Source organism: Ambystoma mexicanum, chromosome 7p (genome assembly GCF_040938575.1).
Source record: "Ambystoma mexicanum isolate Mex_15411 chromosome 7p, UKY_AmexF1_1, whole genome shotgun sequence".
In the NCBI taxonomy this organism is placed as follows: domain Eukaryota; kingdom Metazoa; phylum Chordata; class Amphibia; order Caudata; family Ambystomatidae; genus Ambystoma; species Ambystoma mexicanum.
This window is the reverse complement of record NC_090939.1, coordinates 368,523,352-368,549,701: the sequence shown is the minus strand read 5'-3', so window position 1 is coordinate 368,549,701 and position 26,350 is coordinate 368,523,352. Positions and strand designations below refer to the sequence as shown.

The window sequence follows — 26,350 nt, the reverse complement described above, 5'->3', positions numbered from 1 at the left end:
TCTGGGATGAACTACTGTTCCCCAGAGAATGTAAAGTTAAATTGACTTTACTAGTCTTTTTAAATTCATATACCCAGCATGCCCTATCTTCCTATACAGTGCTGGAGGGGTTACTTAGTATCCCCTAGGTCTAAACACTCTTGTAGCTGTCAAAAGCTACCCTTTCCTATTGAAATGGCTGGTGGCAGTGGTTTTATAACGAACTACCATGATTTTTCCCGACTGCGAACATCGGTAGCTAAAAATCGGGGCCGCCATTTTTTTCAATATGGCACCCCAGGCCCCTCTGTAAAAAAACATACTGTGGTCATTGTTTTTCCCCTGTTTCTTTGTGGAAAGGTCATTCTGGTGTTCAACTCTACGCGCCAAACTAGGTTTGGTCCCTTTGTTCGTGAGCCTTTGGCGGGCTTCAGGACTGAAGTCCGCCCCTGGCGTTTGAGTGTCTGGGGTGGGCAGGAAGTGAGGGAGGTGCCCGAAACTCCCTGTGTTCAGTCTTTCAGGAGACCCAAATGCATGCTGGCTGGCTGGCTGGCAGAGACAGCCACCCTGCTGGGTGAATGACAGCCAGGCTGGAATTAATAGGAGTTTAAAAGGCGAGTCTCCAGGAATGGAAGGCAGTCGATCACTGGAACAAAAGAGCCAAAAACGAGCTGGAAGAGGACGGCTGCTGCAACCACTGGAACGTTGGTTTGCCCGGTGAAGCCCTGCTGCAAATCCAAGTTGCCAGAACTCCATTCGACAGAGAAGCTCCTTAAACAACGGCTTCTTCCTTTGAGTTGGTGGGACCAATCAGCTCAGAAAACACCTGGATACCATTCTCAATACTGGTTACGGTTTAACCAGGGAGAAGGAAACCAGTTTGTGTCTTCAAGCAACGGCTACTTGAACTGAAGTGACTCAATTTTGTTTGTTTCGACGATCCTATGCAGTACAGGAGTTCCCCGACGTCCTCCCTCTTGTCCCCACGACTGAGGCCCAGGAACAGCGAGATCTGCAGGAACTGCCAGGAACCAACGTCTTCAGCTGCATTTTTTGCTTCACATTAAGGTACTGTGCCATCCGGTTGAGAGATCCTAACTCTCGCGGTGAAAGTTTGTGAAACTTTCCCAACTTGCAGGACTAATCGGCTTATGACCCAGCATATCCTTTTTTGTCTAAACTACTTCTGAGAACTTTTACAAAGACTTCTCAGTTGGTTAACAGAACTGATCTGTCCTATCTAAGAACACTAGACTATTGACTTTGGCTTGGCCTATTGAATTGATCTGACCCTCCTGGTACACTGAACCTTTGCATTGCCTAACAGAAGTGTTTTCTAATCCATTGTACAAACATGTCTTTTTATTCCCATTGAAAGTAACTGAAGTACCTTTTGGCTCCTTTTTCAGGGGAGCGCAAACTGTCCCTACAACTTGGACTTTGTTACTGTAGTATATTGGTGTTTCATATTAAGTTGTTTTCTACTAGTGAATGTTTTCTAAATTATCGTTTAAATAAATGTATTGGTATTTTTTACCAAGAAACTTTGAGTGTAAGTGTCTACTTGAACCACTGTGATTGTGATACTTTTGTGTAACTTAATTTACTGCTCACATTCCCTCTTGTGAGAAGCCTGGCTGTTCAGCTCGCTACCAAAAATAGTGTGGTACAGACTTATACCAAAGGTTGGTTTTTGCTTACACCTGTAGTCCTAATTGTGTGGTGTTCCCAGTGGGCACTGCTTGCAATTCTGCCTAACAGTCATTTACTGTTCACAGTACTTCTGATTTGGATGAGCATTTTAGTACGTAGCCCGGAAATGCATTGCTTCAAAAAGGCTTTTGGCAATGTGGCTAGTGCTTGGTGAGCGCAGAATCCTCCCATCTTTGCCCACCATCCCACCCGCCTGTTACAATATTGACTTTTGCACGTGTGGTGCTTTAGCCCCTCTAACCACTGCAACTTCTAAGATCCCTGTACACTTCTCTCTGCCCCCTACTATTGATCCAACTTGGAAGACAAAAATGAAGGATGGGGAACCAGGCTGCCTGTTATGCTGGGCAGTCTATGCATGTGCTCAGGCATCCCGTTTGCTATGGGAAACGCTGGTCTCCTCTTATTTGTCATTTATATCTTATGCATAAATCTGATACACTGGCCACAATAATAAATTTGATTTTACTTATGGTAGGTGGGTTTTCTTTCCCTGGTAATCCTCATCTCCATGCTTCATGTCTCTACCAGCAATTTGCGGTCTAGCTTTTGTTTCACATTTAGGCTCTTCTGCTTAATTCTACGAGTGAGACCTGGAAGCTTGAGAGTCTTTGCTGGTTGATGAAAAGTAACTGGGGGATGGGGGAAGCATAAGGATCTTGAACTCCTTTTTGTCTGCTTGATGAAGTGTGTCCCTGTATCATTGCTTGCATGTTCATTCTGTTTCTTCTCTTGGTGCGTCTGTCTGCACAGAGTGGATTCCTCTGCCACCTAAGGTTTTTAAACGACTGGTTACTTGTTTTCCTTTTTTGGCACTGTTACCTTGTCATCGGTCTTCCTCTGGGCTCATTCTGGTGTTCACCAAAACATGGATTGTTCAAGTATTTATGGTGCATGTTTTGTTTTATTAAAGTAATTGGAAAAATATTCATATTTACTGTGCATCACTTTAATGCAATCAAAATGTCTTTGTATATGAGTAAAGCTTTTATTGCAATTGTGTTTTACAGGGAAGATGTTGCTCCACCAAAAAGCCGCACCTCAACAGCTCGTAGTTTCATTGGAAGCAACCATTCTTCGCTTGGGTCACTGTCTCCTTCGAACATGGATGGCTATGCCAAGGCTCAGTATAGCCACATACCAAGTGACGAGTTTGAACGGCCACCAAGTAATGCACCAAACTACTCAACAGCCAAGGTATCTGCTCCAACTCTAAGTAGAATGGGAGCTATTCCAGTTATGATTCCTGCACAAAGCAAAGATGGATCAATAGTTTAGATTTTTTCATTTTAATTTATAACCCTTTTCTATTTTGTGTTCAACTGGGATCAAAGGAACCACGTTCTTCAAAGTAAGTTCTGGAAGTGCACAAGTTTTGAATGTGTTTTTTTCATGTTTGGACTTTTTTTTAGTTAAACCTTTGTCAAGAAACTGAACTTATGTTTTGGGAAGCACGTAGACACTAAGCCTTCCGTTCATCTCAATGTAGCATATCTAATGGCAAGTGTGCACAGACATTGATATTAGAATGAGAAAAATCAAACATTTCACATTACATGGGACATTGAAATTTGCAGCAAAAACAGTTTTGATCAGTCAAAATGTTCAAAGAAAATCCAAATTCTAGATTCCAGTGTCAGTCATAGACCTACACAATGAATTAAAAATTCTTAATTGATTTTTTAATATTGGAAGTTTACTGTATACAATCAATTCAGTGAAATCTTGCAGAACTACCATTGAGTTCATTAAGACGAATTGCTATGATGATTTCACTTTAATGAAGTGGTTAACAATATGTGTATTCATGTGTTTTGTGTTCTATAGGACTTTATAAATGTCCTAATCCCCATTCCAACTGTGACATTCTAATTTTAGTGCACTTTAATTTGTGACACATTCATGTTTCTACCGCAAGCTTGCGGAGTGCACTAGTAACCTTAATCTTGATTTTAAAACTGCAACAAGTCGCTCGCAGTCCCTAATTGCACAGAGCATTCCTCTGCATGCCACCTTTTTCATCTAACTGGATGAAAATGCAGCGATTTGTCCTGTTTTTACGCCCAGCATCAGGAAAGATTCTTACTTCAGTTTTTGACAACTTAAAAAATAAATGTAGAGAGGGGATACACATTCAGCCTGTTGTCTCCTACACACTGAGTTAACACTACAAATTACCCAACTGATCCAATGCTGAAGTATCTTTGTACTATGATATTTTTGGTACTATGGATGGGTTTTGACTTCTGCGAACTTAAAAGGCATGTAGCTCTGTTTGGTATAGGTTCGCATTAATCTCTCTTCCAACACGACTTGGCCTAATTCCCCTATCTTTAATAGAGCTTGCCTCAGGTAGATCAGGTGGTTTGCAATTCAAATTGCTCATACTGACAAGTTATTGTAAATGCGCAAGTTGCCTGCCCTTTGTTATAAATCTTTTCAGGCTGTACTTCTTTTTATTTTTTTTTTTACATCATTCGTGTTAATTTAACTTTGTTTTATTTTACAAGCTGACGCAGGTTCTGAATTGTGTGCATGTTCTTTTTATAATGGTTGGGTTTTGTTTAGTTTATAAACAATACTCTTCATGTGAACTTTCATGTGTCCTGCCTCTCCCATCTCGCCCATACAAGGGGTGGCCCAAGTAATGGAACATTGCAGTTACTAGTGTGACTTTCAAGATTGATTATAGCAGTTGCCACATAAGATCTCGAGAGTAATGGCTGCATTTTTAAAGAAATAAATGGTAGTCGACGATGTCACCAAGTAGTACATGTTACATGTTAAAATGAGCAGTGGGTTTATTTTTTCACTTTGCGCAGCACAGTTGCTGAATAGTTACATTTGCCCAGATATGCCTTTAATTACGCACTGAATTAGGTCTTATATTTAAGATTGTTTTATTTTGATTTAGAGAACACATACATTGCACTGCAAGTATGTTTGTGAATTACATTAAAGTTAAACACTGGCATGATTTCCATCCAGCCAGAAAATCAAATGAAGCAGTTTTCATGTTAATATGGTGCCTTATGATGCTCGATTTTCTGTACTTTTTTTTTGCTGTACAAATAATGAAGGGTAATTATACTTTACACCACGTTCTGCATAAGGGCTATTTCTAGTTTCATGGCCTAAGTTTCATGTTGGACAGAGTAAGCACAGGCTGTAGTATAATTGTACCCTTGTTTATCGCAAGACTAAAATGGGCTACCTTTGCTCTGTAGCACTTTTTTTTCTTTTTTTTTCTTTTTGGCCAGTCTTCTAGGGTGTAGTGTTCAGTTGATCTTTACAAGTGGATGCTTTTCAACAGGTATCATTTATAACTAGGCTGGTTCCCTTTCTCCAATCCTTGCATGTGCCTGAGAAGGCACTGAAAACTGATGTAATACCTCTAAATGATCTCAGATAGAAGTTGGTTCTTTGTACTGAACAAGTGTACCTACGTTTCCTCCTTTACCATGTACATAGGTTTAGCTTTAGACCTTTCTGATGTGCGCCTTTTTTAAAAGATATTTAATGTCGAACTGGAGCTTTTGTGTGTGAAAGTTTCTAAGCCGCTGTTAATGATGCTTGTGCATTTGCCTTGATTTGCCTTTTTGAATCTTATTTTCTTGGTATATGCACCACACTCTTACTGTAATAACTTCTAAGAAAAATGAAGGGAAGCCCAGTTGATTCTTGATTTGTCAGAGGGCATTTACAGCATTATGTAAAGTATTCTGTCGGCATTCCTTTACACTCTTCAATGCCTCCATCTAAGAATAAGTAAAAATTTTAAAAAGCTGCAGTTTCTTACTCTCTCCTAACTCGGACATTTACTTGCTGGCAATGTCTCACTCAAGTTTGTAATAAAACTCGACTTATTTAGGTAGGTTTGAGCATTTTAGATCCTACGAGTGGTTCTGCTGAAACTGTCATCTGTGGAATCGCAGTAAATTGTTGATCACTTGACATTCGTCGCTAGTCTTCTAACTTCATAAAAACAAGTTAACGGAGTGTGAAAATGCAGTTGATTTATCAGGAGTTTGACATTTGAACTTTTGTATGAAGAATTCAGCAAACAGAGCTGAGATTAAACACTGTACCCTGAAGGATGGCATTTCTTGACCAAATCAATTTGTTTGTTTGATTCAATTTGTCTTGATTCAGAGAAAAACCTTAATTTGGATATGCAGGACGGTTTCATTATGATGTAATACTGTAGTTTATAATATGAAATGTATTATTAAATAAGTCCATGTCAAACTCTATTATAGTAAAGTATTTGCTCTTTCTATTCTGTCCCAACACTATCCAAAATATTCAATTGTTGTTCAATGTTCATTTGACATTGCAGCATTTGGGGTTTGTTTGTCAAGCAACCCTTGGTGGATTTTCAATCTCTTGTTCGGGAAGGAGGAGGAGGAGGAGGAGGAGGAGGAGGAGGGGGAGGGGGATTTTTGTGGTGTTTCTGCTGCAAATGTATACATTCCGTTTTGACTTGATTCTTGTAACCAGTTGTCCGAGGCCTTTCGGTCCAAATAATTTCGACCTGTGAGTTATCACTAGTGCATGTTAATATAAATCCACCAAGTCGGGAATGGTTACAGGGAATGAAGCCAGTTTGAAGTTGTGTGAAACAATTCCCAGTACTTGTACAAAAAGCATAACTTAATCTGTGTTTTGTTGAATTGGCATAGTATATGAGATTTGTAAGTGCAGTTCGAAGGATTTCTGAAGTTTTGTAAGAAAATTCTGTACTTTTTAAAATAAAATGTTCATTTCTGTCTTTGGCTTTTATTTTTTGGTTTGGAGTCTCATTTGTCTTTCAAATGGTTGCCACTAATAAACTGCACTTTTACTGTTTTCCCAGCCTTTTTTTCAATTAATCTCTCCACATCTTCCCCCTAGACACCGATTTTGACAAATCATGTGTTAATAATCTGTCTTCATTGCTAAACCATGTGCATACTTTTAAAATGTCATACAACTCACTTTTTCTCTCGATTTGTATTGAACCTGTGAAAGGTTCGTGGTTCCACCTTTTTATAGTTGGTCCGCAAACTCTGGCTGCGGTTGCTGTGTTTGATTCCAATGGGGTTCTTCCTATAATTAAAACTTCACACACTTAATTATTTCACTTTTATTTTCTCTGATTAGAATACTTTTGGTTTTCCTCATCATGACCACCTGTAAAATTTAAACTGCCAATCATTGTTCACCCAGCCACATATTTCTGTAGGCAGACGGTATTCATTCAGAAATTTTACGGTGCTCCGGAGCTGGGGAAGAGTCTACATGCATTTAAAACATTAGTTACCTTAGTTTGAAACTACTGATTTGCAGTATGTATTTTAATATTTATCTTCAGGGTTCTCACAAATAGCATCATGCATGTCATACCTTCAAAAGACGCTTGTATGTGAAGTCTTTTTAGAGTTTTCTTTTAATTGTACAGAACAACCTTCCCTTCGGCTTAGTATGAAGTATAGGTGACCTGGAAGGAGACTGCGCCTGATTCTTGCACACAAGACTTATTTTTTTATTTTTTATTTTTCAGAAAAAATTGCCCTTAACGTTGATGACACGTGTTTCGGTCCTCCAAGGACCTTTTTCAAATCGGGGCTATTGATTAGTCTTAATCATAATAAAGTCATAAAAAGACAAAAAATAAACACATAAACAATCACAAAGGAAAATATGTGCATGTATCCAAAAAATAAAAACACGGTTTGAGTATTGAAGTTAGATCAGCATAGAAAAATAAACATTTTTAGGTGAGATGCATACACACAAAAGTACATAGATGTAAAAATAATAAAAATAAAAAGCCAGACAATAAATGGATGGGGAAAAAGGGTAGGAGAGAAGGGGTGAGATTCAAAGAAAGATAAGTACAAAATCTCCATTAGTTATTGTACACAATAAATTAATAAATCAAGCTATTTGTAATGGTCATTGTATGTCTCAGAAAAAAAGTGGAAACATGTTACCTTATGGTCATGTAAGAGGCCCCTGTCACATAATGTGAAAGATGAGCTTCCATATGTCATTGGGATAAATCCCTGAAAAAGCAAAAATAAAAAAATTATAATATAATGAATAAACTCTTATCTTACCCTAATATAAAGCTCAAAAAATGAAAAATGCACTGGGTATTGGGTTACCAAATAGCGTGTGTTCTTGAATATTGAGGATTATTAGTTGAAAACAAAATTACACGTGAAAAAATTAGCTTCGCACTCCTAATAACTAATGGTACGCTTTCGCGTGTGAAAATATACGTGGATAGACGTATTTCACGTATGAGTACTTGCAAAGTAATCCCGCGTGAGAAAATATGATACAATGACAGGATCCTAGTGCCTTAAATATTAACCGCGTGAGAATGTCAACCCGTAAAATCGTAATGCTGGCTTGCCACGTATACTGAACTCGAAGCGCACAAACGCGTGCGCGATAATCCATGTTGAAGCGTAAAAGTACATCTATACAGTTATAATATGCACATTCGCGTGCGCATGAAAAAATTGCTCTTATCTCATCTGACCGCGTGAAATTGTGATCGCGTGAAATCGTAATTATGGATAGAAACGTATTCTATACTGGATGCGCACGATCGCGTGCGCCTATTACATGATAAAGCGTTAGAGTAGTTTTATACAGGGTGAGTATGCACATTCGCGTGCGCGTGAAATTCCAGAATCTTAGCGTGAAAACGTGGTAGTCGATTCACACGCGTTCGCGTACGCGAAAATCGCATGAGAATGTGGATGCGTGAAAATTCAGACGCTCTCTTACCTGCTGTTCAGATTAAGCGCGTACAATCGCAAAGTTGCTACAAGTCTCAAGGGGGCGCCATTATGCGTCCTCCCTGTTGTTTTATATGTTGCTAAGGGAACAATTCTCATAGAATGTCCTTCCTTCATGTTTAGTCGTATGTTCACTGGTGGCCATATTGTAATGGAGTGAAAATGCCATAAAGGTATATGTTGAGTGGCAAATTGTGAAGTAATATGTATTCAGATAAAGTCTGCACGTCATGAACTTTTGATATTATTATCAAAAAAGGCAGAATTGCAGAGAAAAAACATGTGTAAGTGTATGAATGGAATAATGTCTTAATAAGAAAGGCAATAATATGGAATAATGTACATAGACTGGTAAGAATGTTACTCTTCATTATAGTTACCACACAGTTGTAACTATAAAAAGGACACCATTTCATTATCAGAATTAAGTCCAAGTACTGTTGAATTGAATTTGCAAATCATTTTCGCCTCAGTTTGTCTGAGTCTCTTTTCTCTGTCACCTCCACGTCTTCCAAGGGTAACTTTTTGAAGGCCAATGAACTTAATGTCAGCTTTGTTATCCAATTGATGTTTCTCTTGCCAATGACAGGCAAGAGGCAGTCTAGGGTCCTGGCTTCCAATTTTGGCAAGATGTTCACGTACTCTAGTCCTGAGTTCCCTGATGGTGCTTCCAATGTATATTAATTTGCACACACATACAATCGCATAAACCACATATTTTGTCCTACAGTTTATAGATTGCTTGATTTTTATAGTCTTATTATTGCTGCCCTTGAAACAATCAGTTTTTTCATGTGCATATTTGCAAATGGTGCAAGTTCCACATTTCCTGAAGCCATGGGTAGATTGTAGCCAATTCGATGTTCCCTCTGGTAGGTCTGGTAAGTCTGAAGGGCTTAGTTTGTTTTTTAGTGTCTGCTCTCTTAAAGATGATTCTTGGTTTGTTGTCAATAAAATTAGAAATCTGGTCATCCAATTTCAAGAGATTCCAGTGTTTGGCCAATATTTTTCTCACATGTTTGTGGTCGTTACCAAATTTAGTGATGAATCCTATGGTGGATGGCTCCGCAGATCTGTTCTTACTAGCTAGAGTCTGTTCCTGAGTTAGTTGTAGACTTTTATCCAATGCCTTAGCGACACAATTGTTTGAATATCCTCTTGCCAGAAATCTTGATTGTAGAAGCCTACATTCTTTCTCAAAGTATTCTTTGGTCTGACAGTTTCTTCTTGCTCTTATAAATTCACCTGCTGGTATGTTGAGAATCGTTGTTCGATGATGGCAACTAGTAGCATGTAAGGTGGCATTGACCTCCGTAGGTTTACGAAATGTGCGCGTTTTTATCTGGTTCTGTTCAATATATATTGTGAGGTCCAAAAAATCAATACTATTCGCATCGCAGGCACCCGTGAATTGTATACCCATTTCATTAACATTGATTCTGTTTAAAAATGCCGTGAATTCTACTTCTGTGCCTTTCCATAGTATCAACACATCATCAATATATCTTAACCAATACATAGGATCCTTCTGATACACTTTATCCTTGTATATGACTGAATCCTCAAACAGTCCCATGAAGAGGTTTGCTAGGGCAGGGGCATATTTGGTGCCCATAGCAACCCCTCTTGTTTGTCTATAAAAGACATTGTTGAAATTGAAAATGTTGCATTGTAGGGAAAGCTCTAACATTTCCTTGATCATGACAATTTGATGGTACATCGAGGCTGACTCCTCCCTGAAGGTATAATCAATAGTTTTCAGAGCCCATGTATGTTGAAATTAGGTATATAGTGCTTTCACATCCATGGTTGCTAAAAGACAATCATGTTCCCAGTTCCAAGATTGTAGCTTAGTGATGACATCTGTAGTGTCCTTAAGGTATGCCTTTAGTTGAGTTGCCCTGGGTCTCAGAATATTGTCCAAATACTGTGAGATATTCTCTGTTGCCCAACCTATCCCACTGACAATCGGACGGCCCTCTGGTATTAAATAATATTGCTTGTGGATTTTCGGTAAGAAATATATTATAGGTATGGTTGGGTTCTTGATAGTAAGAAAGCTCTTTTCATTGTCCGAAATAAGACCTTTTCGATACCATTCCGAAATGTAGAGTTCCACTTTTTGTGTGAACTCATTTGTAGGGTTAAATGGTAATTTCTCATAACAACCTGGGGTGTTGAGATGATTGCTGGCCATTTTCAAATAATTATCTCGGTCCATAATAACAATGTTCCCTCCTTTGTCCGCTTCTTTGATGATTATTGAGCGGTCGGTTTCCAATTGATGTAAAGCTTCTTGTTCCCTGAGGGTGAGATTGGGTTTAGTTTTGGATTGAGGATTTCTAAAATCCATTTTATACAGATCTTGAGATACTGCCTTGTAAAAGGTGTCAATGACATTGTCAGTTGCTAATTGAGGTACAAATTTAGATGTGGGTTTCAGCTCCTTCATTGATAAGGAATCAGGTTGCACATTGAAGTCTCTTAATACATTAGTGATGTCGTAATCCATAGGTTCTGCGATTGATCTTAGTAAGTAAATCTCTTCAATCTCTTTAATGCTTAGGTCACTATGAATGGCTTTAGGTTGATGTGTGTACATGCCTGGTGCCTTAGTGGCAAAAAACTTTTTTAGTTTCAATTTTCGAACAAACTTGAAAAGATCGATATGTAAATCTGTCTCATTATGAATTGTAGATGGCGCAAAAGAAAGTCCTTTGTTAAGAAGCATACTTTCTTCAGTTGAAATCGGTCTAGATGATAAATTGAGAATTAAGTTTGGCCCTATTTCACTCTGTTCACTTCTCTTGAGGTTGCTCTTGTAAGCCTTTTGTTTACATTTTCTTGTGATTCTTGACTGGTAAACCTACGGAGGTCAATGCCACCTTACATGCTACTAGTTGCCATCATCGAACAGCGATTCTCAACATACCAGCAGGTGAATTTATAAGAGCAAGAAGAAACTGTCAGACCAAAGAATACTTTGAGAAAGAATGTAGGCTTCTACAATCAAGATTTCTGGCAAGAGGATATTCAAACAATTGTGTCGCTAAGGCATTGGATAAAAGTCTACAACTAACTCAGGAACAGACTCTAGCTAGTAAGAACAGATCTGCGGAGCCATCCACCATAGGATTCATCACTAAATTTGGTAACGACCGCAAACATGTGAGAAAAATATTGGCCAAACACTGGAATCTCTTGAAATTGGATGACCATATTTCTAATTTTATTGACAACAAACCAAGAATCATCTTTAAGAGAGCAGACACTAAAAAACAAACTAAGCCCTTCAGACTTACCAGACCTACCAGAGGGAACATCGAATTGGCTACAATCTACCCATGGCTTCAGGAAATGTGGAACTTGCACCATTTGCAAATATGCACATGAAAAAACTGATTGTTTCAAGGGCAGCAATAATAAGACTATAAAAATCAAGCAATCTATAAACTGTAGGACAAAATATGTGGTTTATGCGATTGTATGTGTGTGCAAATTAATATACATTGGAAGCACCATCAGGGAACTCAGGACTAGAGTACGTGAACATCTTGCCAAAATTGGAAGCCAGGACCCTAGACTGCCTCGTGCCTGTCATTGGCAAGAGAAACATCAATTGGATAACAAAGCTGACATTAAGTTCATTGGCCTTCAAAAAGTTACCCTTGGAAGACGTGGAGGTGACAGAGAAAAGAGACTCAGACAAACTGAGGCGAAAATGATTTGCAAATTCAATTCAACAGTACTTGGACTTAATTCTGATAATGAAATGGTGTCCTTTTTATAGTTACAACTGTGTGGTAACTATAATGAAGAGTAACATTCTTACCAGTCTATGTACATTATTCCATATTATTGCCTTTCTTATTAAGACATTATTCCATTCATACACTTACACATGTTTTTTCTCTGCAATTCTGCCTTTTTTGATAATATCAAAAGTTCATGACGTGCAGACTTTATCTGAATACATATTACTTCACAATTTGCCACTCAACATATACCTTTATGGCATTTTCACTCCATTACAATATGGCCACCAGTGAACATACGACTAAACATGAAGGAAGGACATTCTATGAGAATTGTTCCCTTAGCAACATATAAAACAACAGGGAGGACGCATAATGGCGCCCCCTTGAGACTTGTAGCAACTTTGCGATTGTACGCGCTTAATCTGAACAGCAGGTAAGAGAGCGTCTGAATTTTCACGCATCCACATTCTCATGCGATTTTCGCGTACGCGAACGCGTGTGAATCGACTACCACGTTTTCACGCTAAGATTCTGGAATTTCACGCGCACGCGAATGTGCATACTCACCCTGTATAAAACTACGCTAACGCTTTATCATGTAATAGGCGCACGCGATCGTGCGCATCTAGTATAGAATACGTTTCTATCCATAATTACGATTTCACGCGATCACAATTTCACGCGGTCAGATGAGATAAGAGCAATTTTTTCACGCGCACGCGAATGTGCGGATTATAACTGTATAGATGTACTTTTACGCTTCAACATGGATTATCGCGCACGCGTTTGTGCGCTTCGAGTTCAGTATACGTGGCAAGCCAGCATTACGATTTTACGGGTTGACATTCTCACGCGGTTAATATTTAAGGCACTAGGATCCTGTCATTGTATCATATTTTCTCACGCGGGATTACTTTGCAAGTACTCATACGTGAAATACGTCTATCCACGTATATTTTCACACGCGAAAGCGTACCATTAGTTATTAGGAGTGCGAAGCTAATTTTGTCACGTGTAATTTTGTTTTCAACTAATAATCCTCAATATTCAAGAACACACACTATTTGGTAACCCAATACCCAGTGCATTTTTCATTTTTTGAGCTTTATATTAGGGTAAGATAAGAGTTTATTCATTATATTATAATTTTTTTATTTTTGCTTTTTCAGGGATTTATCCCAATGACCTATGGAAGCTCATCTTTCACATTATGTGACAGGGGCCTCTTACATGACCATAAGGTAACATGTTTCCACTTTTTTTCTGAGACATACAATGACCATTACAAATAGCTTGATTTATTAATTTATTGTGTACAATAACTAATGGAGATTTTGTACTTATCTTTCTTTGAATCTCACCCCTTCTCTCCTACCCTTTTTCCCCATCCATTTATTGTCTGGCTTTTTATTTTTATTATTTTTACATCTATGTACTTTTGTGTGTATGCATCTCACCTAAAAATGTTTATTTTTCTATGCTGATCTAACTTCAATACTCAAACCGTGTTTTTATTTTTTGGATACATGCACATATTTTCCTTTGTGATTGTTTGTGTTTATTTTTTGTCTTTTTATGACTTTATTATGATTAAGACTAATCAATAGCCCTGATTTGAAAAAGGTCCTTGGAGGACCGAAACACGTGTCATCAACGTTAAGGGCAATTTTTTCTGAAAAATGAAAAATAAAAAATAAAAAATAAAAAAATAAGTCTTGTGTGCAAGAATCAGGCGCAGTCTCCTTCCAGGTCACCTATACTTCATACTATTCAGCAGGGGGTCTTGTACTTGGCTAAACCCCTGACTTGGTGAGACGCGACTCTAAGGACCTATTGGACTACTTACATTTACGACATTCAGTTTTTTACCACTATCGGATGTCGCCAGTTTAGACCAAACCTTCCAAGCCAAGGGTTTTTTATGAATATATTCCCTTCGGCTTAGGCTGCGCTTTAAATTGTGAACTCAATAGAAATTGCTCGGCCGAGTCAGGACCAATGCCACTGGTGTGTGTATATATAAACGCACACTGTTCTCCATTATGTAACCAATGTAAAACACTTTGAATATCATCTTTGCGGATGATAGATTTGCCTTTAACCCAATTTTTGATTGCCTTTTCAGTGTCAATTAAGATTGCAGGATTAACATCTCCCTCGGATCAAATGCTGAAGGATCTATGACTAAAGATAGTGTAGCTTAGCAGAAATCTGCAGGTGACTATACTGCTTTTATTTTCCTTTACTGTAGGGTTTGACTTTTTCAGGTGCTGGGTGAGCGATTTAGCTCCTGGATTGGATGATTTAGCACCTGCTAATGTTATGTTTATACTGTGCACGGATACCACCCAAGGGCAGTCTCAGGCATTCACGTGGCTCTGAAAGAGAAGAGGGTTGGGTGTGTTAGTGGGGATAGAATGAAGGGAAAGGTTCCGAACCAGGAGTAACTTGCGTCTGAGCGTTGCCTTGCATGCAGGAGTTAGTTTGAGGGGCCCTCTGTGTTGTAACCATTTTGGTTGGACTTGGTGCCGCAGATGTGTGCTAGTGGTTGTCATGTGATGTTATGGTGGGGTTTGTGGTTGTTCCACTGGTTAGTTGTATCCATAAGGGGTCCAGAGTCGTGGATGGCTGCTAGGTGTTGAATATATAATGTTGGTGTGCATCATAGTAGAGTCGATGGATTTATGCACTATGTGCATGGGTGTTCCCTTTAGTGTTTTCAGTGTCTCAGAGGTATGTTAGGGTGTGAACAGATTCATTCTGTGTTTGTGTAGTGTTGCTACCACTGGGTCATGTGTAGTGGCGTTGATTATGTTGGAGCATTAAGGGGGGAATGGGTTAGTAAGTCAGTTGGTTTGACGATGCCTCTGGCGTGAGTGTTTAGTTGCTGCTCAATGGGATCTACCAACTTTCCTGGTTGTAGTCAGCCAATCTTGCCTCCTTTCCCGGCATGGTGCCTGACTTCCCCTGTGGGTTAGGTGGCAGAGGGTTGGTTGTACCTAGTGTTTCAGCTTACTCTTTGCGGATCAGGTGTGGGCCTGTTGTGTGGTTGGCTGCTGAATGGGTGCGCATGTGGTGGTAAAATAGAGGAAGTGGTGCTCGACCGGGTGTCCCTAGTTGTGCGGGAGGGCAAGTTAGGCTGATGTTTAGGTTTTAATGCTTTGCGTGTTCAGGTTTTCCTTGGTGCATAAATTGCATGTGGCAGATATCCCTAAATCTGTCTCGGCGGCCTTCTCTTAATTTGTCACTCTAGTTGTTGGGCATGGATGGGGGGTGTAGTGGGGGACAAGGAGCGAGGGAGGGAGGGCGGGTGGTGCAGTGTTCTGGTCCTCTTGTGTATTTCCACTGTTAACTGTGACTGTGTCTCTTAGGGTGTTTCTTTTGGTCCGCAGTGTTTCTGCTGTCTATTTGCCTTTTGCACTTGTCATTGTCTGTTGAATAACCAGGTTTTGAGTAGTTTCCTGAAGGTGATGTGGTCGTCTGTGGTTCTAGTTTCTTTGGGCATGGTGTTCCAAAGTTTAGCAATTGGGCGTGAGAATGCTATGAATGCAAATTTCCTTTTTCTGTAAAAATGTTTTGTCTCGATTTGTATGTCGTTGCTTGATCTTTGGTCCCTTCTTGGCTAGTATTGGCTGATCTTGGCCTGGAGGAATGTGGCTCCTTTTCTGTGTAAGGCTTTGCGGGCGATGCAGAGGGCTTTGAATTTGAATGGTTCTTTTTTGTTGATGAGTAATAGAAGTTAATCGTTAACTGACTCCCATCAGAGGCCCACTATAGATTCAGTTGTATGCTGTAATTGAATGTTAAACCACCAAGTGTCCGCTGAGCAGAGTGGCTATGATGAGTGCAGAGATCAGGTGTGGTTTCAAATAGAGGGGGTAGTGTATACATTTTTGTGGCTTCACACGTTTGCCAAATTTTCCCTGCACTGCCCAAGACAGTGCCTGGGAAGCCTGAGGACTTAACCCCGGGATCATATTTCTATCACAATGTTGAGTGGCTGGTTCATGTTTTTTTTTTGTATTTTAAATTATTCCAAGGTTGCATTTAAACATCTCAATCTAAAAACAAGAGTAGTCTGTACGCTAAACCAATTTGTGTCCAGAACAGAAAAAGCATATAGTCCCCATCCTCTCACTATGCTGATTGGCTGTGATGTGTCAAATGGCTCGCTAGACAGCAATCAGTCTACACTATCCGGATTAGCTGAATAATATGCAACTGGCTCCCTGTCGCAGGTAAGTGCACGCCACTTGGGTGAGCCAGAGGTCTAAAGTCCAAATCCAGGGTTGGAAGGAAGAGGCAGGCAGGTTGGAGTGTGAGCAGCCTAGAGGTACATATCCGAATTCCAGAAAGCGTAGCCCACCCCCAGGGTCTCTGAGACTAGCATATGGAATAGTTTGCTGCAGCATGACTTGGAATAGCCTGTGCTTAAAAGGAACCCAAACTGAAAAAAATCAAGAATCTGAAAAACATCAGTGGTATGATTTTGCAAAAAAGATTGTAAGTGAACGTATGATGCACAAAAAGCATTCCAGTACACCTCAAACTCTAGTAGTAGAGTGTTAAAGAAAACCACTCCATATCTAAATAAAAGCTACACAAGGGTAACACTTAAGAATACCTCCAAATGATGAGCACTGTCTAAAATGCAGCAGACCTTGGAAATGGATGTTACCAGTGCAAAAGAACCCATTCCCATCGTTTAGATTCGACATTTTTAGAAGAGTTTTGCTAAAGTCTACCAACAGGCGAGATGCTATAAAACTATCTCTTGGTATACAGGCCCCACTCTTAGTCGAAGTCTGTACTGCCCCAAAGGGTTGGTAGAATGGCAGAGCAGCCAGGCTTAGTATAAGGAACTCTGTAAATACATAAGCCCAAAGAAACTCTTGCACACTTGTTATAGTAAAATATACATTTATTTTATATAAACAAGGTAAAGTTGTATTCAGGTGAGTAAGTACTAATTAACAAAGCAACTCAATAGAAAACGTAAGCAATACTTTAGGTGAGTAAACTAATAGTAGGAAATAATACAGATCATGAGCACCGTGGTAATATCACTTGTCAAAGCCACTCAGAATGTACTGTTGTAGGAATAAAAAGGGTTATTCAGCAGGAGCATTAGCAGTTCAACACTAAAAGACTTGTTACACTTGGCAATGGCCTTCAGCTCTAGTAGTCCAACCTTAACTAGTTAGTTCTTCAAAGTAAGTTAGGAGGGGATTCAGGTAAGACCAAGTATCAGAAAAGGTAAAATCCCACACAATGCTGCATTTCAAGTAAGTAGAATGCTTTTGTTGGTGAAAAATGGTCATAAAGCAACATGGAGCGACAAAATAGCTTGAGGAAAGTACCAGAGTCTCACAGTACCTGAGGAGGGCTGAAGATGCGATGCAGCTGGATTCCTTAATGTAGCAGCAGTGGACCCAGTCTCCTTTTCCTTGGTCGTGGTTGTTTGGTAAGAATTGATGTAGTAACACTGTGACTAGACAACACTTATCTGCTTGGTATTCGCGAACCCACCTTTTGGTATAGGTCTGTACTACACAAATTGGTCGTGTGACTGAACAGATAGGCCTATCTCAAGAGGGGTAAACGTGAGCTGTAGATCTGTAGCAATGAAATTCGTAAATTCACTTCACTCAAGGTTTCAGTTATAAAAAGTTACTTAACATCAAGTTTTAAAGAACCGTTCTTTTAAAAAGGAAATTCTTGTAGCAATGTAAATACACTTAAAATCACTTTCCAGAATCAGACTAAGTTGGTGGATAATCTGTGGGTATGCTTCTTGCACAATTCCTGCACCCTGTGGTGACTTGATTCACAAGGACAGTAATGGCATTTATGTATCGCACTAGTTATGCTTTGAAGATTCTGATGTTGCAGAAAGGAAAGGTTTAAGGGAGGAAAATGTTAAACAGGTTCTCAGTATATGCAAGGACACTTAAAACTTGCAATGAAATCTACACAAGCCTTTCCCAGCAGTAACAGTCTAAAACAAGTTGCCACCTCTGAGGGACAAACAATATCAAAGTCAATGGGCTAGAAGAGTCTGCAGGGAGAACGGACAGCCAAAATTAATTGGAGGACAGTCTATGGAGCGGAGGCACTTCTTAGAATCAAAGTGTTGCACACAGTTGGAGAGTTTAAGAAAATAACTTGTAGGGTCACAAGCTATTATGCTTGTGAGAAACAGAGTTCGGAGCAACTCTAAAGGTAAGCCACTGCAAGTCTGGACTGAGAAAAGCACAGCTCAAAGACAATTAGAGAAGTACCCCAGGTCTAAACAATACCTCTGGTTTGAAGAAGTGGTCCAGCTGGATTCTGTTACAGCGGTGCAGACCCTATGTTCCTGAGCCTCAGTCGTGGGGACAAGAGAGAGGACGTCTGGAGGGCTCCTGCTGTGGTAGTTGTGAGGTTGTCGGCAACTATGGTCTCTTTTCAGTTCAGCAGCACTGTGCGGTTTCAGCACTTGGTAAACGGCACTGTTGCAGATCTCTGATACCGGTTGGCCTTCCTTGGCTCCTTGGGTCCTGCAGTCTAGTGAAGGGACTCTGGCTCGGTTTGTCCTGCTTCTGGAGGGTCTTTAGGAGATCCCTGGAGCTTCTTGCTGGATTTTTAGACGTTGCACTCTGCTACGGACTTCTCAACCCCTGCCAGTCGGTTCTTGCAGCAGGGATGAAGTACAGCCAGTCAGGGGAAGATGGTCCAGTGGAGTTTGTCTCGGGGTTAGTCGGTCCCACTAACCCAAGGGAAGAAGTTGTCCCTTCCGAAGCTTCTCTGTCAAATTGAAAAAGTTTCAGCACAGCAGCAGGGCTTCACCGAGCAGTTTAAAGGTCCAGGAGGGTGCAGCAAGCTTCGTTCATGGTTTCTTCATCTGGTATTTCTCCCAGTGGTCGACTGACTCTAGTCCCAATACCCTCTCCTTTTTTAAGCAGGTTTCTCCCATACAGGCACAGCCATGGCTGTGTAAAGACTGGAGGGTGTCTGTACTTCTGCTCTCTATATGTTAGAGGAGAGGCACAGAGGACCCCAGCCAAGAGTCTCTATTACGGTAGCAATGGACGAGCAATCGAGGCCTAGCTTCTCAGGCGATGATGCAAGCTGGTTCTTAAGTACAGTGTAGTCCTCAAGCCCCCACAAAGGAATGGCCACATACTGTATTAGTTTAACAGTCTTTATATAATTAATATTCAAGGTTATGTACACTATCAAAATAACTCACTTTGTGCTCAGAAAATCAACAATGGTAAATATATACAGTTCTAAAGTGGTACCACCATTATCAGATCTCAAAGTGCATCAGCTATACTCTGGTCAAATGTCACACAGATCACTTAATCAAGGCAACCAACAATAGACATAGGAGCAAAGCAGTTGGTTAGAACACGGGCCCCTACCTCTAGACACAGTTCTGTGTGGAGATCACCCCCCCCCCCCCCCCCCCCGGCCACCTGGGCAACCTGTAAAATAATGATATAACACAAGCACAGTCCATATATTGTTCTAAAAGTCTTATTCCCTTCTATAATGTTTCTACCCCCAATGTACCTGGTAGAGTAGAGTTCTTTGAAGAAGCGTCGATGGATCCTTCTTGAGTGACTCCCTTTAAAGCAGGAGCCACGTATCGTCGAGAGGCGTCTAAGAAGGTGAACTTGGCGTTGATGAAAAGTTCGAGGGTGCCAAGACCATGGCGTCGATCCAGGCGGTGCTCGTCGGCGACGTCCTGCGAGGATGAGGTGTGCGCAGGGCACCTCGGCGATTGATAGTTCAGGACTGCAAAGAGTTTCTGAAGAACTGTGGGCCGACAAGGGTGTCGAGTCGTCAAAGTCTCTGGTCTTTGGGTGGCGGGAAACCAACTGATGCGGTGAGGAGAATCCGCCAGTGTCCTCGATTCGCTCAGGCAGGATAAAGCGTTTGACGGTGCGGACAAGGGAGTCCTTCGATTCAACAGTCTTGGGCAAAGGAGTGGGTGCTGCGGTCGTCGGCGGCACGAAGTCAAGCGGTCCCCTCTTCTGGGCAACACGGCTTCGACGGGCCTCGAGTGGTTACGGCGATACTCTGAACTCTGGTCAACAGCAATGGACTTCGACAGCGTCAATGTCTGGTGCTTCACTTTGTTCTCCTTGGCGGTCCCCGTCTCCGGGCGGCAGCCTTTCGAGGGTCTGACTTTCAGGGAGCTTCGACGAAGGTTAGCGGTGCTCGATGGTCCCTCGGAGCACAGAAAGAGAGCGCCTAACCAGGTCCTGTCTCGGATCAGTCCTCGAACTCGACAACTTTCAGATCGGGTCGAAGCAAATGCAGCAGCAGTTCTTCTTCCAGCTGGGCATCGAGGATAAGCAGTTCCTGTTACTCTTCAAGCGTCAACTCAGCTTCTGAATAGTTTCCAGTGGTGAGAGGTCCTCAGACATACTATTCTGTCTCTTGTCCACACTGCTGGGTCACACTCAGCAGCCAATCATACAGAAGGGCATTCATGCAGTCAGCCAATCAGGCATACAGTACATTCAGGCCATACTCCTCCCTCTCAGACACTCACAAGGAATGTGGATTGGGACAAGTACCCAGCCATTCAACACTACACACTGCATTCATGCCAGTTTTGGGCAGGGCTGTCTCAGTCTTTGTCTCTCATACCAGAAACCAGACTTCCACAACAAGTAGTGCATATTGGTGACACACTCCATTCACCCAGGTCCCACCCACAGGGTTTACCCACAACATACAGTCACCAGGAAGGCTCCAGCCAGTCTGGCCTGGACTTCAGAACACCACCATATATGGAACTTCCACCCAAGAGCCAGTCAGGGGGGGGGAAGGGTCAGAGTCGGGGCTTCCCAGGACTTTGGGAAAACAAGGTAACATGCAATAGAAAGCAAGAGGCCACAGGGGCCATCTTGTTCCTGATCATGAATCAACTGATTCCAATGGCAGGGCCTGGGTATCACAAAATGGAGGACACTCGGAGCACCTGTCAAATTCAGCATGGAGCTGCCACCAGCCCAGCCCATGCTCTGTGGGCCACACAAAGGTGCCCAATGAAACTTACACTAGGGACACAGGGTTACACCCCCACCCATGGGTGCCATTAGGGTATCCCATGGGTCTGAACACCAAACCAAAAACAGGAAGGGCTGCATTGCCAGGAGTCCCACATGGACTCCTGGGCAAAAAACAATACAGAACACAAAATGAAAAAGGACTACAGGACAAGGACAGGGAGGCCCTGTAACCCCCCACCCCACCACCACCCCAATGCATGATCCAATCCAACTCTCTCCTTTTAAGCATGTTTCTCCCATACAGGCACAGCCATGGCTGTCAATCACACAGTAGGGTGTCTGCCCTGAAAGGACAGCCAGCCAAACTGGACTGGTTGCATTCAGGCATTCCTAGAGACAAAGGACAGGGGAGACTGGAGCCAGAGGCGGGCTTCAGAGCTGAAGCCCGCCAAAAGCAAAACCAAAGGGCTCGAACCTGGTTCATCGCACAGAGTAAAACCCAAAAAAGACCTCACAAACAGAAAATGGCGAAAAAAGAAGACTGGGGCCATTTTGGTGAAAGATCACCAATGGGTACTGCAAATGTTACATGAGAATGTAGGATGAGGGGCTACTAGGTAACCCCCCCAGCACTCCACATAAGATGGGGTGCGCTGGACCTTCAGAGAGAAAGGGTAAGTAGTCAATTTCACTTTACCATTGTTGGGAACTGTAGTTCACACAAGAAAAGGTATTTTCAACGTTAAGAGAAATCCAAAGGACCTCTGTGACACTGGACTGAAGGTACTGTCACCATATGAAAAGTAGATGACTATGGAGTTTGTCAGACTACAAAAACCGAGGAAACGCATAATCCAAATCAGATAAAAACATTTGTGAGTGAGAAAAAGTTTTCACTCACTTCAGTGTTAAAATGAAAGTCCTAAAGTCCAGCAGAAGGGCTGGGGTTCTCGAAGGTTGAAGGGAATAGGCACAGAAATGAGAATTCGAGGGGATTGGGTCCTCCGACATATTCCATATCTATGACATATAATCACCACAGCTGTGCTGCTTTGGAAAATCTTCGGCGTCTACGTCCTGTGTCGATGACGTCGATACGCCGCCCTCGAGGACCTCCTCCGACAGCCGACGTCACTGAATGTTATAAGTAGGTGCACGACGCCCGTAGCATCAGTTCGTTTTTTTCCGCGAACGTGTTCGCTTCGGAGATCTCGGCACGCCTCGACTCTTTGGAGTTTGTTCTTTCTCGGTTCTTCGAACCTGTTCGTATTGTGAAGTATATTCTTCGTGAAGATGTCTACCTCGTCTTCCACCCTACGTCCGGGCTTTAAGAAGTGCAGGGACTGTGGGTCCAAGATGTCGGTGACGGACTCGCACAACGCCTGCCTCTGGTGCCTCAGGGAGGCCCAAGACACAGATGACTGTCGACTGCCAGTCGTTCACGTCCAAAGCCTTGCAGGAGTGCAAGAAAAAGTTGTTGGTAGGTAAGGTGTCCAAGCCACGGAAGTCGAGGTCTGCAGGGCTTTCGACGGATGATTCGAGGGTCGACTCTCTGCATCGTCGTCAGAAGTCCAGTGGGTCTCGGTCCCGGAGTCGGCTCTGCCTCTTCGAGGCACTCCCAGAAGCACAGTCATTGGTTGCCTTCCCCTTCCTCATCCGAGGACTCTGCCCGTCGGCGGTTCGCTTATCCCACCAAGCATGCGACGCCAGAGGAATGGGCTTCCCTCGGGAAGAAAATGTTAGCGATTCTCGAATCGCAGGGCACTGCTCCGTCCGTGCCTCCGAGTGGGGTCGGTCGTGATCGGTCGAGAGACACAGCTCGCACGCCTTTTGGCTCGGGTGGTCGGCACGATTCGTGGGATAAGTCCCACTCGGACAAGGGGAATCATTCTCGTCATGCCCGTTCCAGGTCCCGGTCCTGGTCCTCGACGCGCTCAAGACCGTGTGCACCTGTGGTGTCTTCGAGGAAGGCATTAACGCTGGTGGCGCCGAGGTCGTCGACGACTGACTCTTTCGAGGCCCCTCCTCTGAAGAAGTGGTCAACGCCATCGGCGCCAAGGCTGTAGAGGGACACGCTCGGGGCTCTGGCCTCAAGGCCTGTGTCGACGCTGTCGGCGCCGTGTTCAGCGTCAACGCCGATTTCACTCGATGCCTTTCGAGACTGTTTCGATGGGGGTACCCCAGGGTTTCGGGTGGAACCCCCTAGAAAGGCTCTGGCCAAGGTCAAGCATGGCTTTGATCCACATTCTGTGTCTTCGTACCGCCATCTTGAGTTTATTTCAGAGGTGGATGAGGACTCTGATGATGGCATGGTTCCTGATACGGTGCCAGACGAGATTCCCTCGGGCCATAGCCAAATTGAGGAACTGAGGCAGTCCCTGCACGATGGCAGTGGGCTGGACACCTCTCCGGAGGTGGAGTTTTGTAGGCCTGAGCCTGGCACTCATGCCGACTCCTCGTACCGGCGCTTATGTCTAGGGTCACCGAGTACTTGGGGTGGGCTGCTCCCCCAGGGGATTTTTTCAGGATCACTTTACGGATATCCTCGACCAAGGTCCACCAACTGACCCGGTACTACCGTTCCATATGGCTCTACAGAGGGTGGTGGTGGCTTGGACTGCTCCGGAGAGTCTCCCGGCAGTGGGCAAGTCTTTGCCACCAAATACCGCCCAGCCAGTAGCAACCCCTGCTACTTGAGCAAGCACCCCACTCCGGAGAGTTTGGTGGTGCAGGCGGCTACGGCCCTGGCAAAGCAGGCGTTGTATCCTACCATCCCTCCTGATGGGGACGACAAGCATTTTGACGGCTGGGCGAGGAAAGTGTTTTCTTCAGGGGGTATGGCGCTTCAGGTGGCCAACTCCGTATGTGCCTTGTCACATTTCATGCACACTGTGGAACTGTTTCCTTCGCGTCTGAACATATTCCCGAAGGGGACTAACGGGATGGTTCCCTTGCCATGGTTCAGGATGGCAAGGATGCCATGTGTGAGGCCGTTCAGTCGTGTTTGGACATGGCAGATTGCGTCAGCCGCTCCATGGCGGCGAGCACCGTAATATGCAGGTTTGTGTGGTTGCGGAAGTCGTGGTTTTCTCCTGATGTGCAGGCCCGGCTCCTCAACATGCCCTTTGACGGGGAACATCTTTTTGGCAGCAAGGCTGACGAGAGCCTTGAGAGGTTGCAGACCTCAAAAGTTGCAGCGAAGTCGTTGGGAGCTGCAGTTCGCCAACCTCAGTCTTTTTGTGCTAGGGGACAGCAATGGAGGGGAGGTTCCTTCCGTTATTACTCATCCTTTAAGGTGAGAGGAGCTGCCAGTCAAAGGGGCCACCGTAGGAGTGCCAGAGGTGGAAAACAAGGTATCGAGGTGCTAAGGCCGCTCGGGCTGTTGCCTCTTTGCCCTCAGGCAACGCCGCAGCTGCTTCAGCTCAGTCATGAGGCCATGTCCCATGGTTCGCCGGTTGGGGGAAGGCTGGCGCAGCATCTTGTAGAGTGGCGCGCCATTACATCAGATGTGTGGGTTCTGGAGATCATAACCCACGGCTACTGTCTTCCTTTCTGGCAGAGGCCTCAAGACAATCCACCAGGGAATCTCTTTGAAGAGTTTGGATCCGCTCCTTGCACAGGAAATTCAATCCCTGCTGGAGAAAGGCGCCTTAGAACTGGTGCCTGTAGCGGAGAGGAACAAGGGATGGTATTCCCCTTATTTTTTGATTTCCAAGAAAGACGGGGGGGGTTGAGACCCATCATGGACTTGCGCCGTTTGAACAAACTCCTCAGGAAGGACAAGTTCAAGATGGGTTACTCTCGTCCTCCAGGCCCTTCAACTTCAGGACTGGTTGGTGTCTCTCGACCTCAGGGACGCTTATTTTCATTTTCAAGAATTACCTGAGGTTCGCGGTTGGCGACTCGCACTTTCAGTTTCGGGTCCTGCCGTTCGGATCGACCTCCGCCCCGAGGGTCTTCACCAAGCTCATGGTAGTGGTGGCAGCGCACCTCAGGAAAAGGGGGATTCACGTCTACCCCTACCTGGACGATTGTTTGATCAGGGCGCGCTCTCCCAAGCAAGTCCTGGATCATCTGTCAGTCACCTGCCACTCCCCCCGCAAGCTGGGCTTCTCCCTCAACTTAAAGAAGTCCCATTTGATGCCAACTCAGAGGCTCCAGTACATCGGAGCAGTGCTCGACACGTCCCTGGGGCAGTGTTTTCCTCCCCAGGTGAGGGCTCATCACATTCAGCAGATGGTGCACAAGTTTCAGCTTGCCCAGAGTCTCCCAGCGTTCGAGTTCTTGGGATTGCTCGGCCTCAGGGCATCGTGCATTCTTCTGGTGCCAGAGGCCAGGTTGCGGATGAGATCTTTGCAATGGGCACTGAAGCTCCAGTGGTCTCAGTCCTCCGGCAGGTTGTCGGATCCTGTTCAGGTGCTGTCCTCGGTCGCCCAGGACCTTCTGTGGTGGGCCCTCGAAGACAATCTGATGAAGGGGGCTCCATTTTGGCTACCCTGGCCGGAGGTGACGATCGTGACGGACCCATCCCTCACGGGATGGGGAGCTCATGCCAATGAGTTGACAGTCAGCAGTCGTTGGTCTCCGTCAAGTCCAGACTCCATATCAATCTGTTGGAGCTGAGGGCCGTCGGGCTAGTCCTGAAGACTTTTCTGCCGACTGTGCGAGGGAGGAATGTCCTGATCCTGACGGACAACACGGTGGCCATGCACTACCTCAACAAAAAGGGGGGGGGGGAGGCAGGGTCACTTCCTCTGTGCAGGAAGGCGATGCAGCTCTGGTTCTGGGCAATCCAGCAGGAAGTTTTGATCTCAGCGGTTCATCTGGCCGAAGGCGAAAACGAGACGGCGGAAGCTCTGAGCAGGCAGAGCGTGATCTCCCACGAGTGGGAGTTGGCTCAGGAGAGTCTCCTGGAGATCTTCGCCCTTTGCGGGACCCCTCTTAAGTGGATCTCTTTGCTACCAGTGTCAACCGGAAGTGCGAGAGGTTCTGCTCGCAGGAATTTCCTCCAAAAGGAGCCTTAGGAGACTCGTTCGTGGTGGAGTAGTCATTCCCACTGCTGTACGCATTTCCTCCAGTCCCCGTCATCCCGCAAGTA

General features: G+C 43.6%; 1 protein-coding gene across 2 annotated transcripts in view; it reads left to right on the top strand.

The window, feature by feature from the left end:
* The window catches only part of CXADR (CXADR Ig-like cell adhesion molecule), a 331,323-nt gene that overhangs the window by 244,552 nt on the left and 60,421 nt on the right, over positions 1–26,350 (top strand). Inside the window, exon 7 of one of the 2 annotated variants that reach the window (XM_069636406.1) lies at positions 2,703–2,889. In XM_069636406.1, coding sequence (XP_069492507.1) covers positions 2,703–2,889 — 187 coding nt within the window. Of the gene's footprint in view, positions 1–2,702; positions 6,475–26,350 lie in introns of those variants that run through there. The other variant, XM_069636404.1, reaches the window with a different exon arrangement.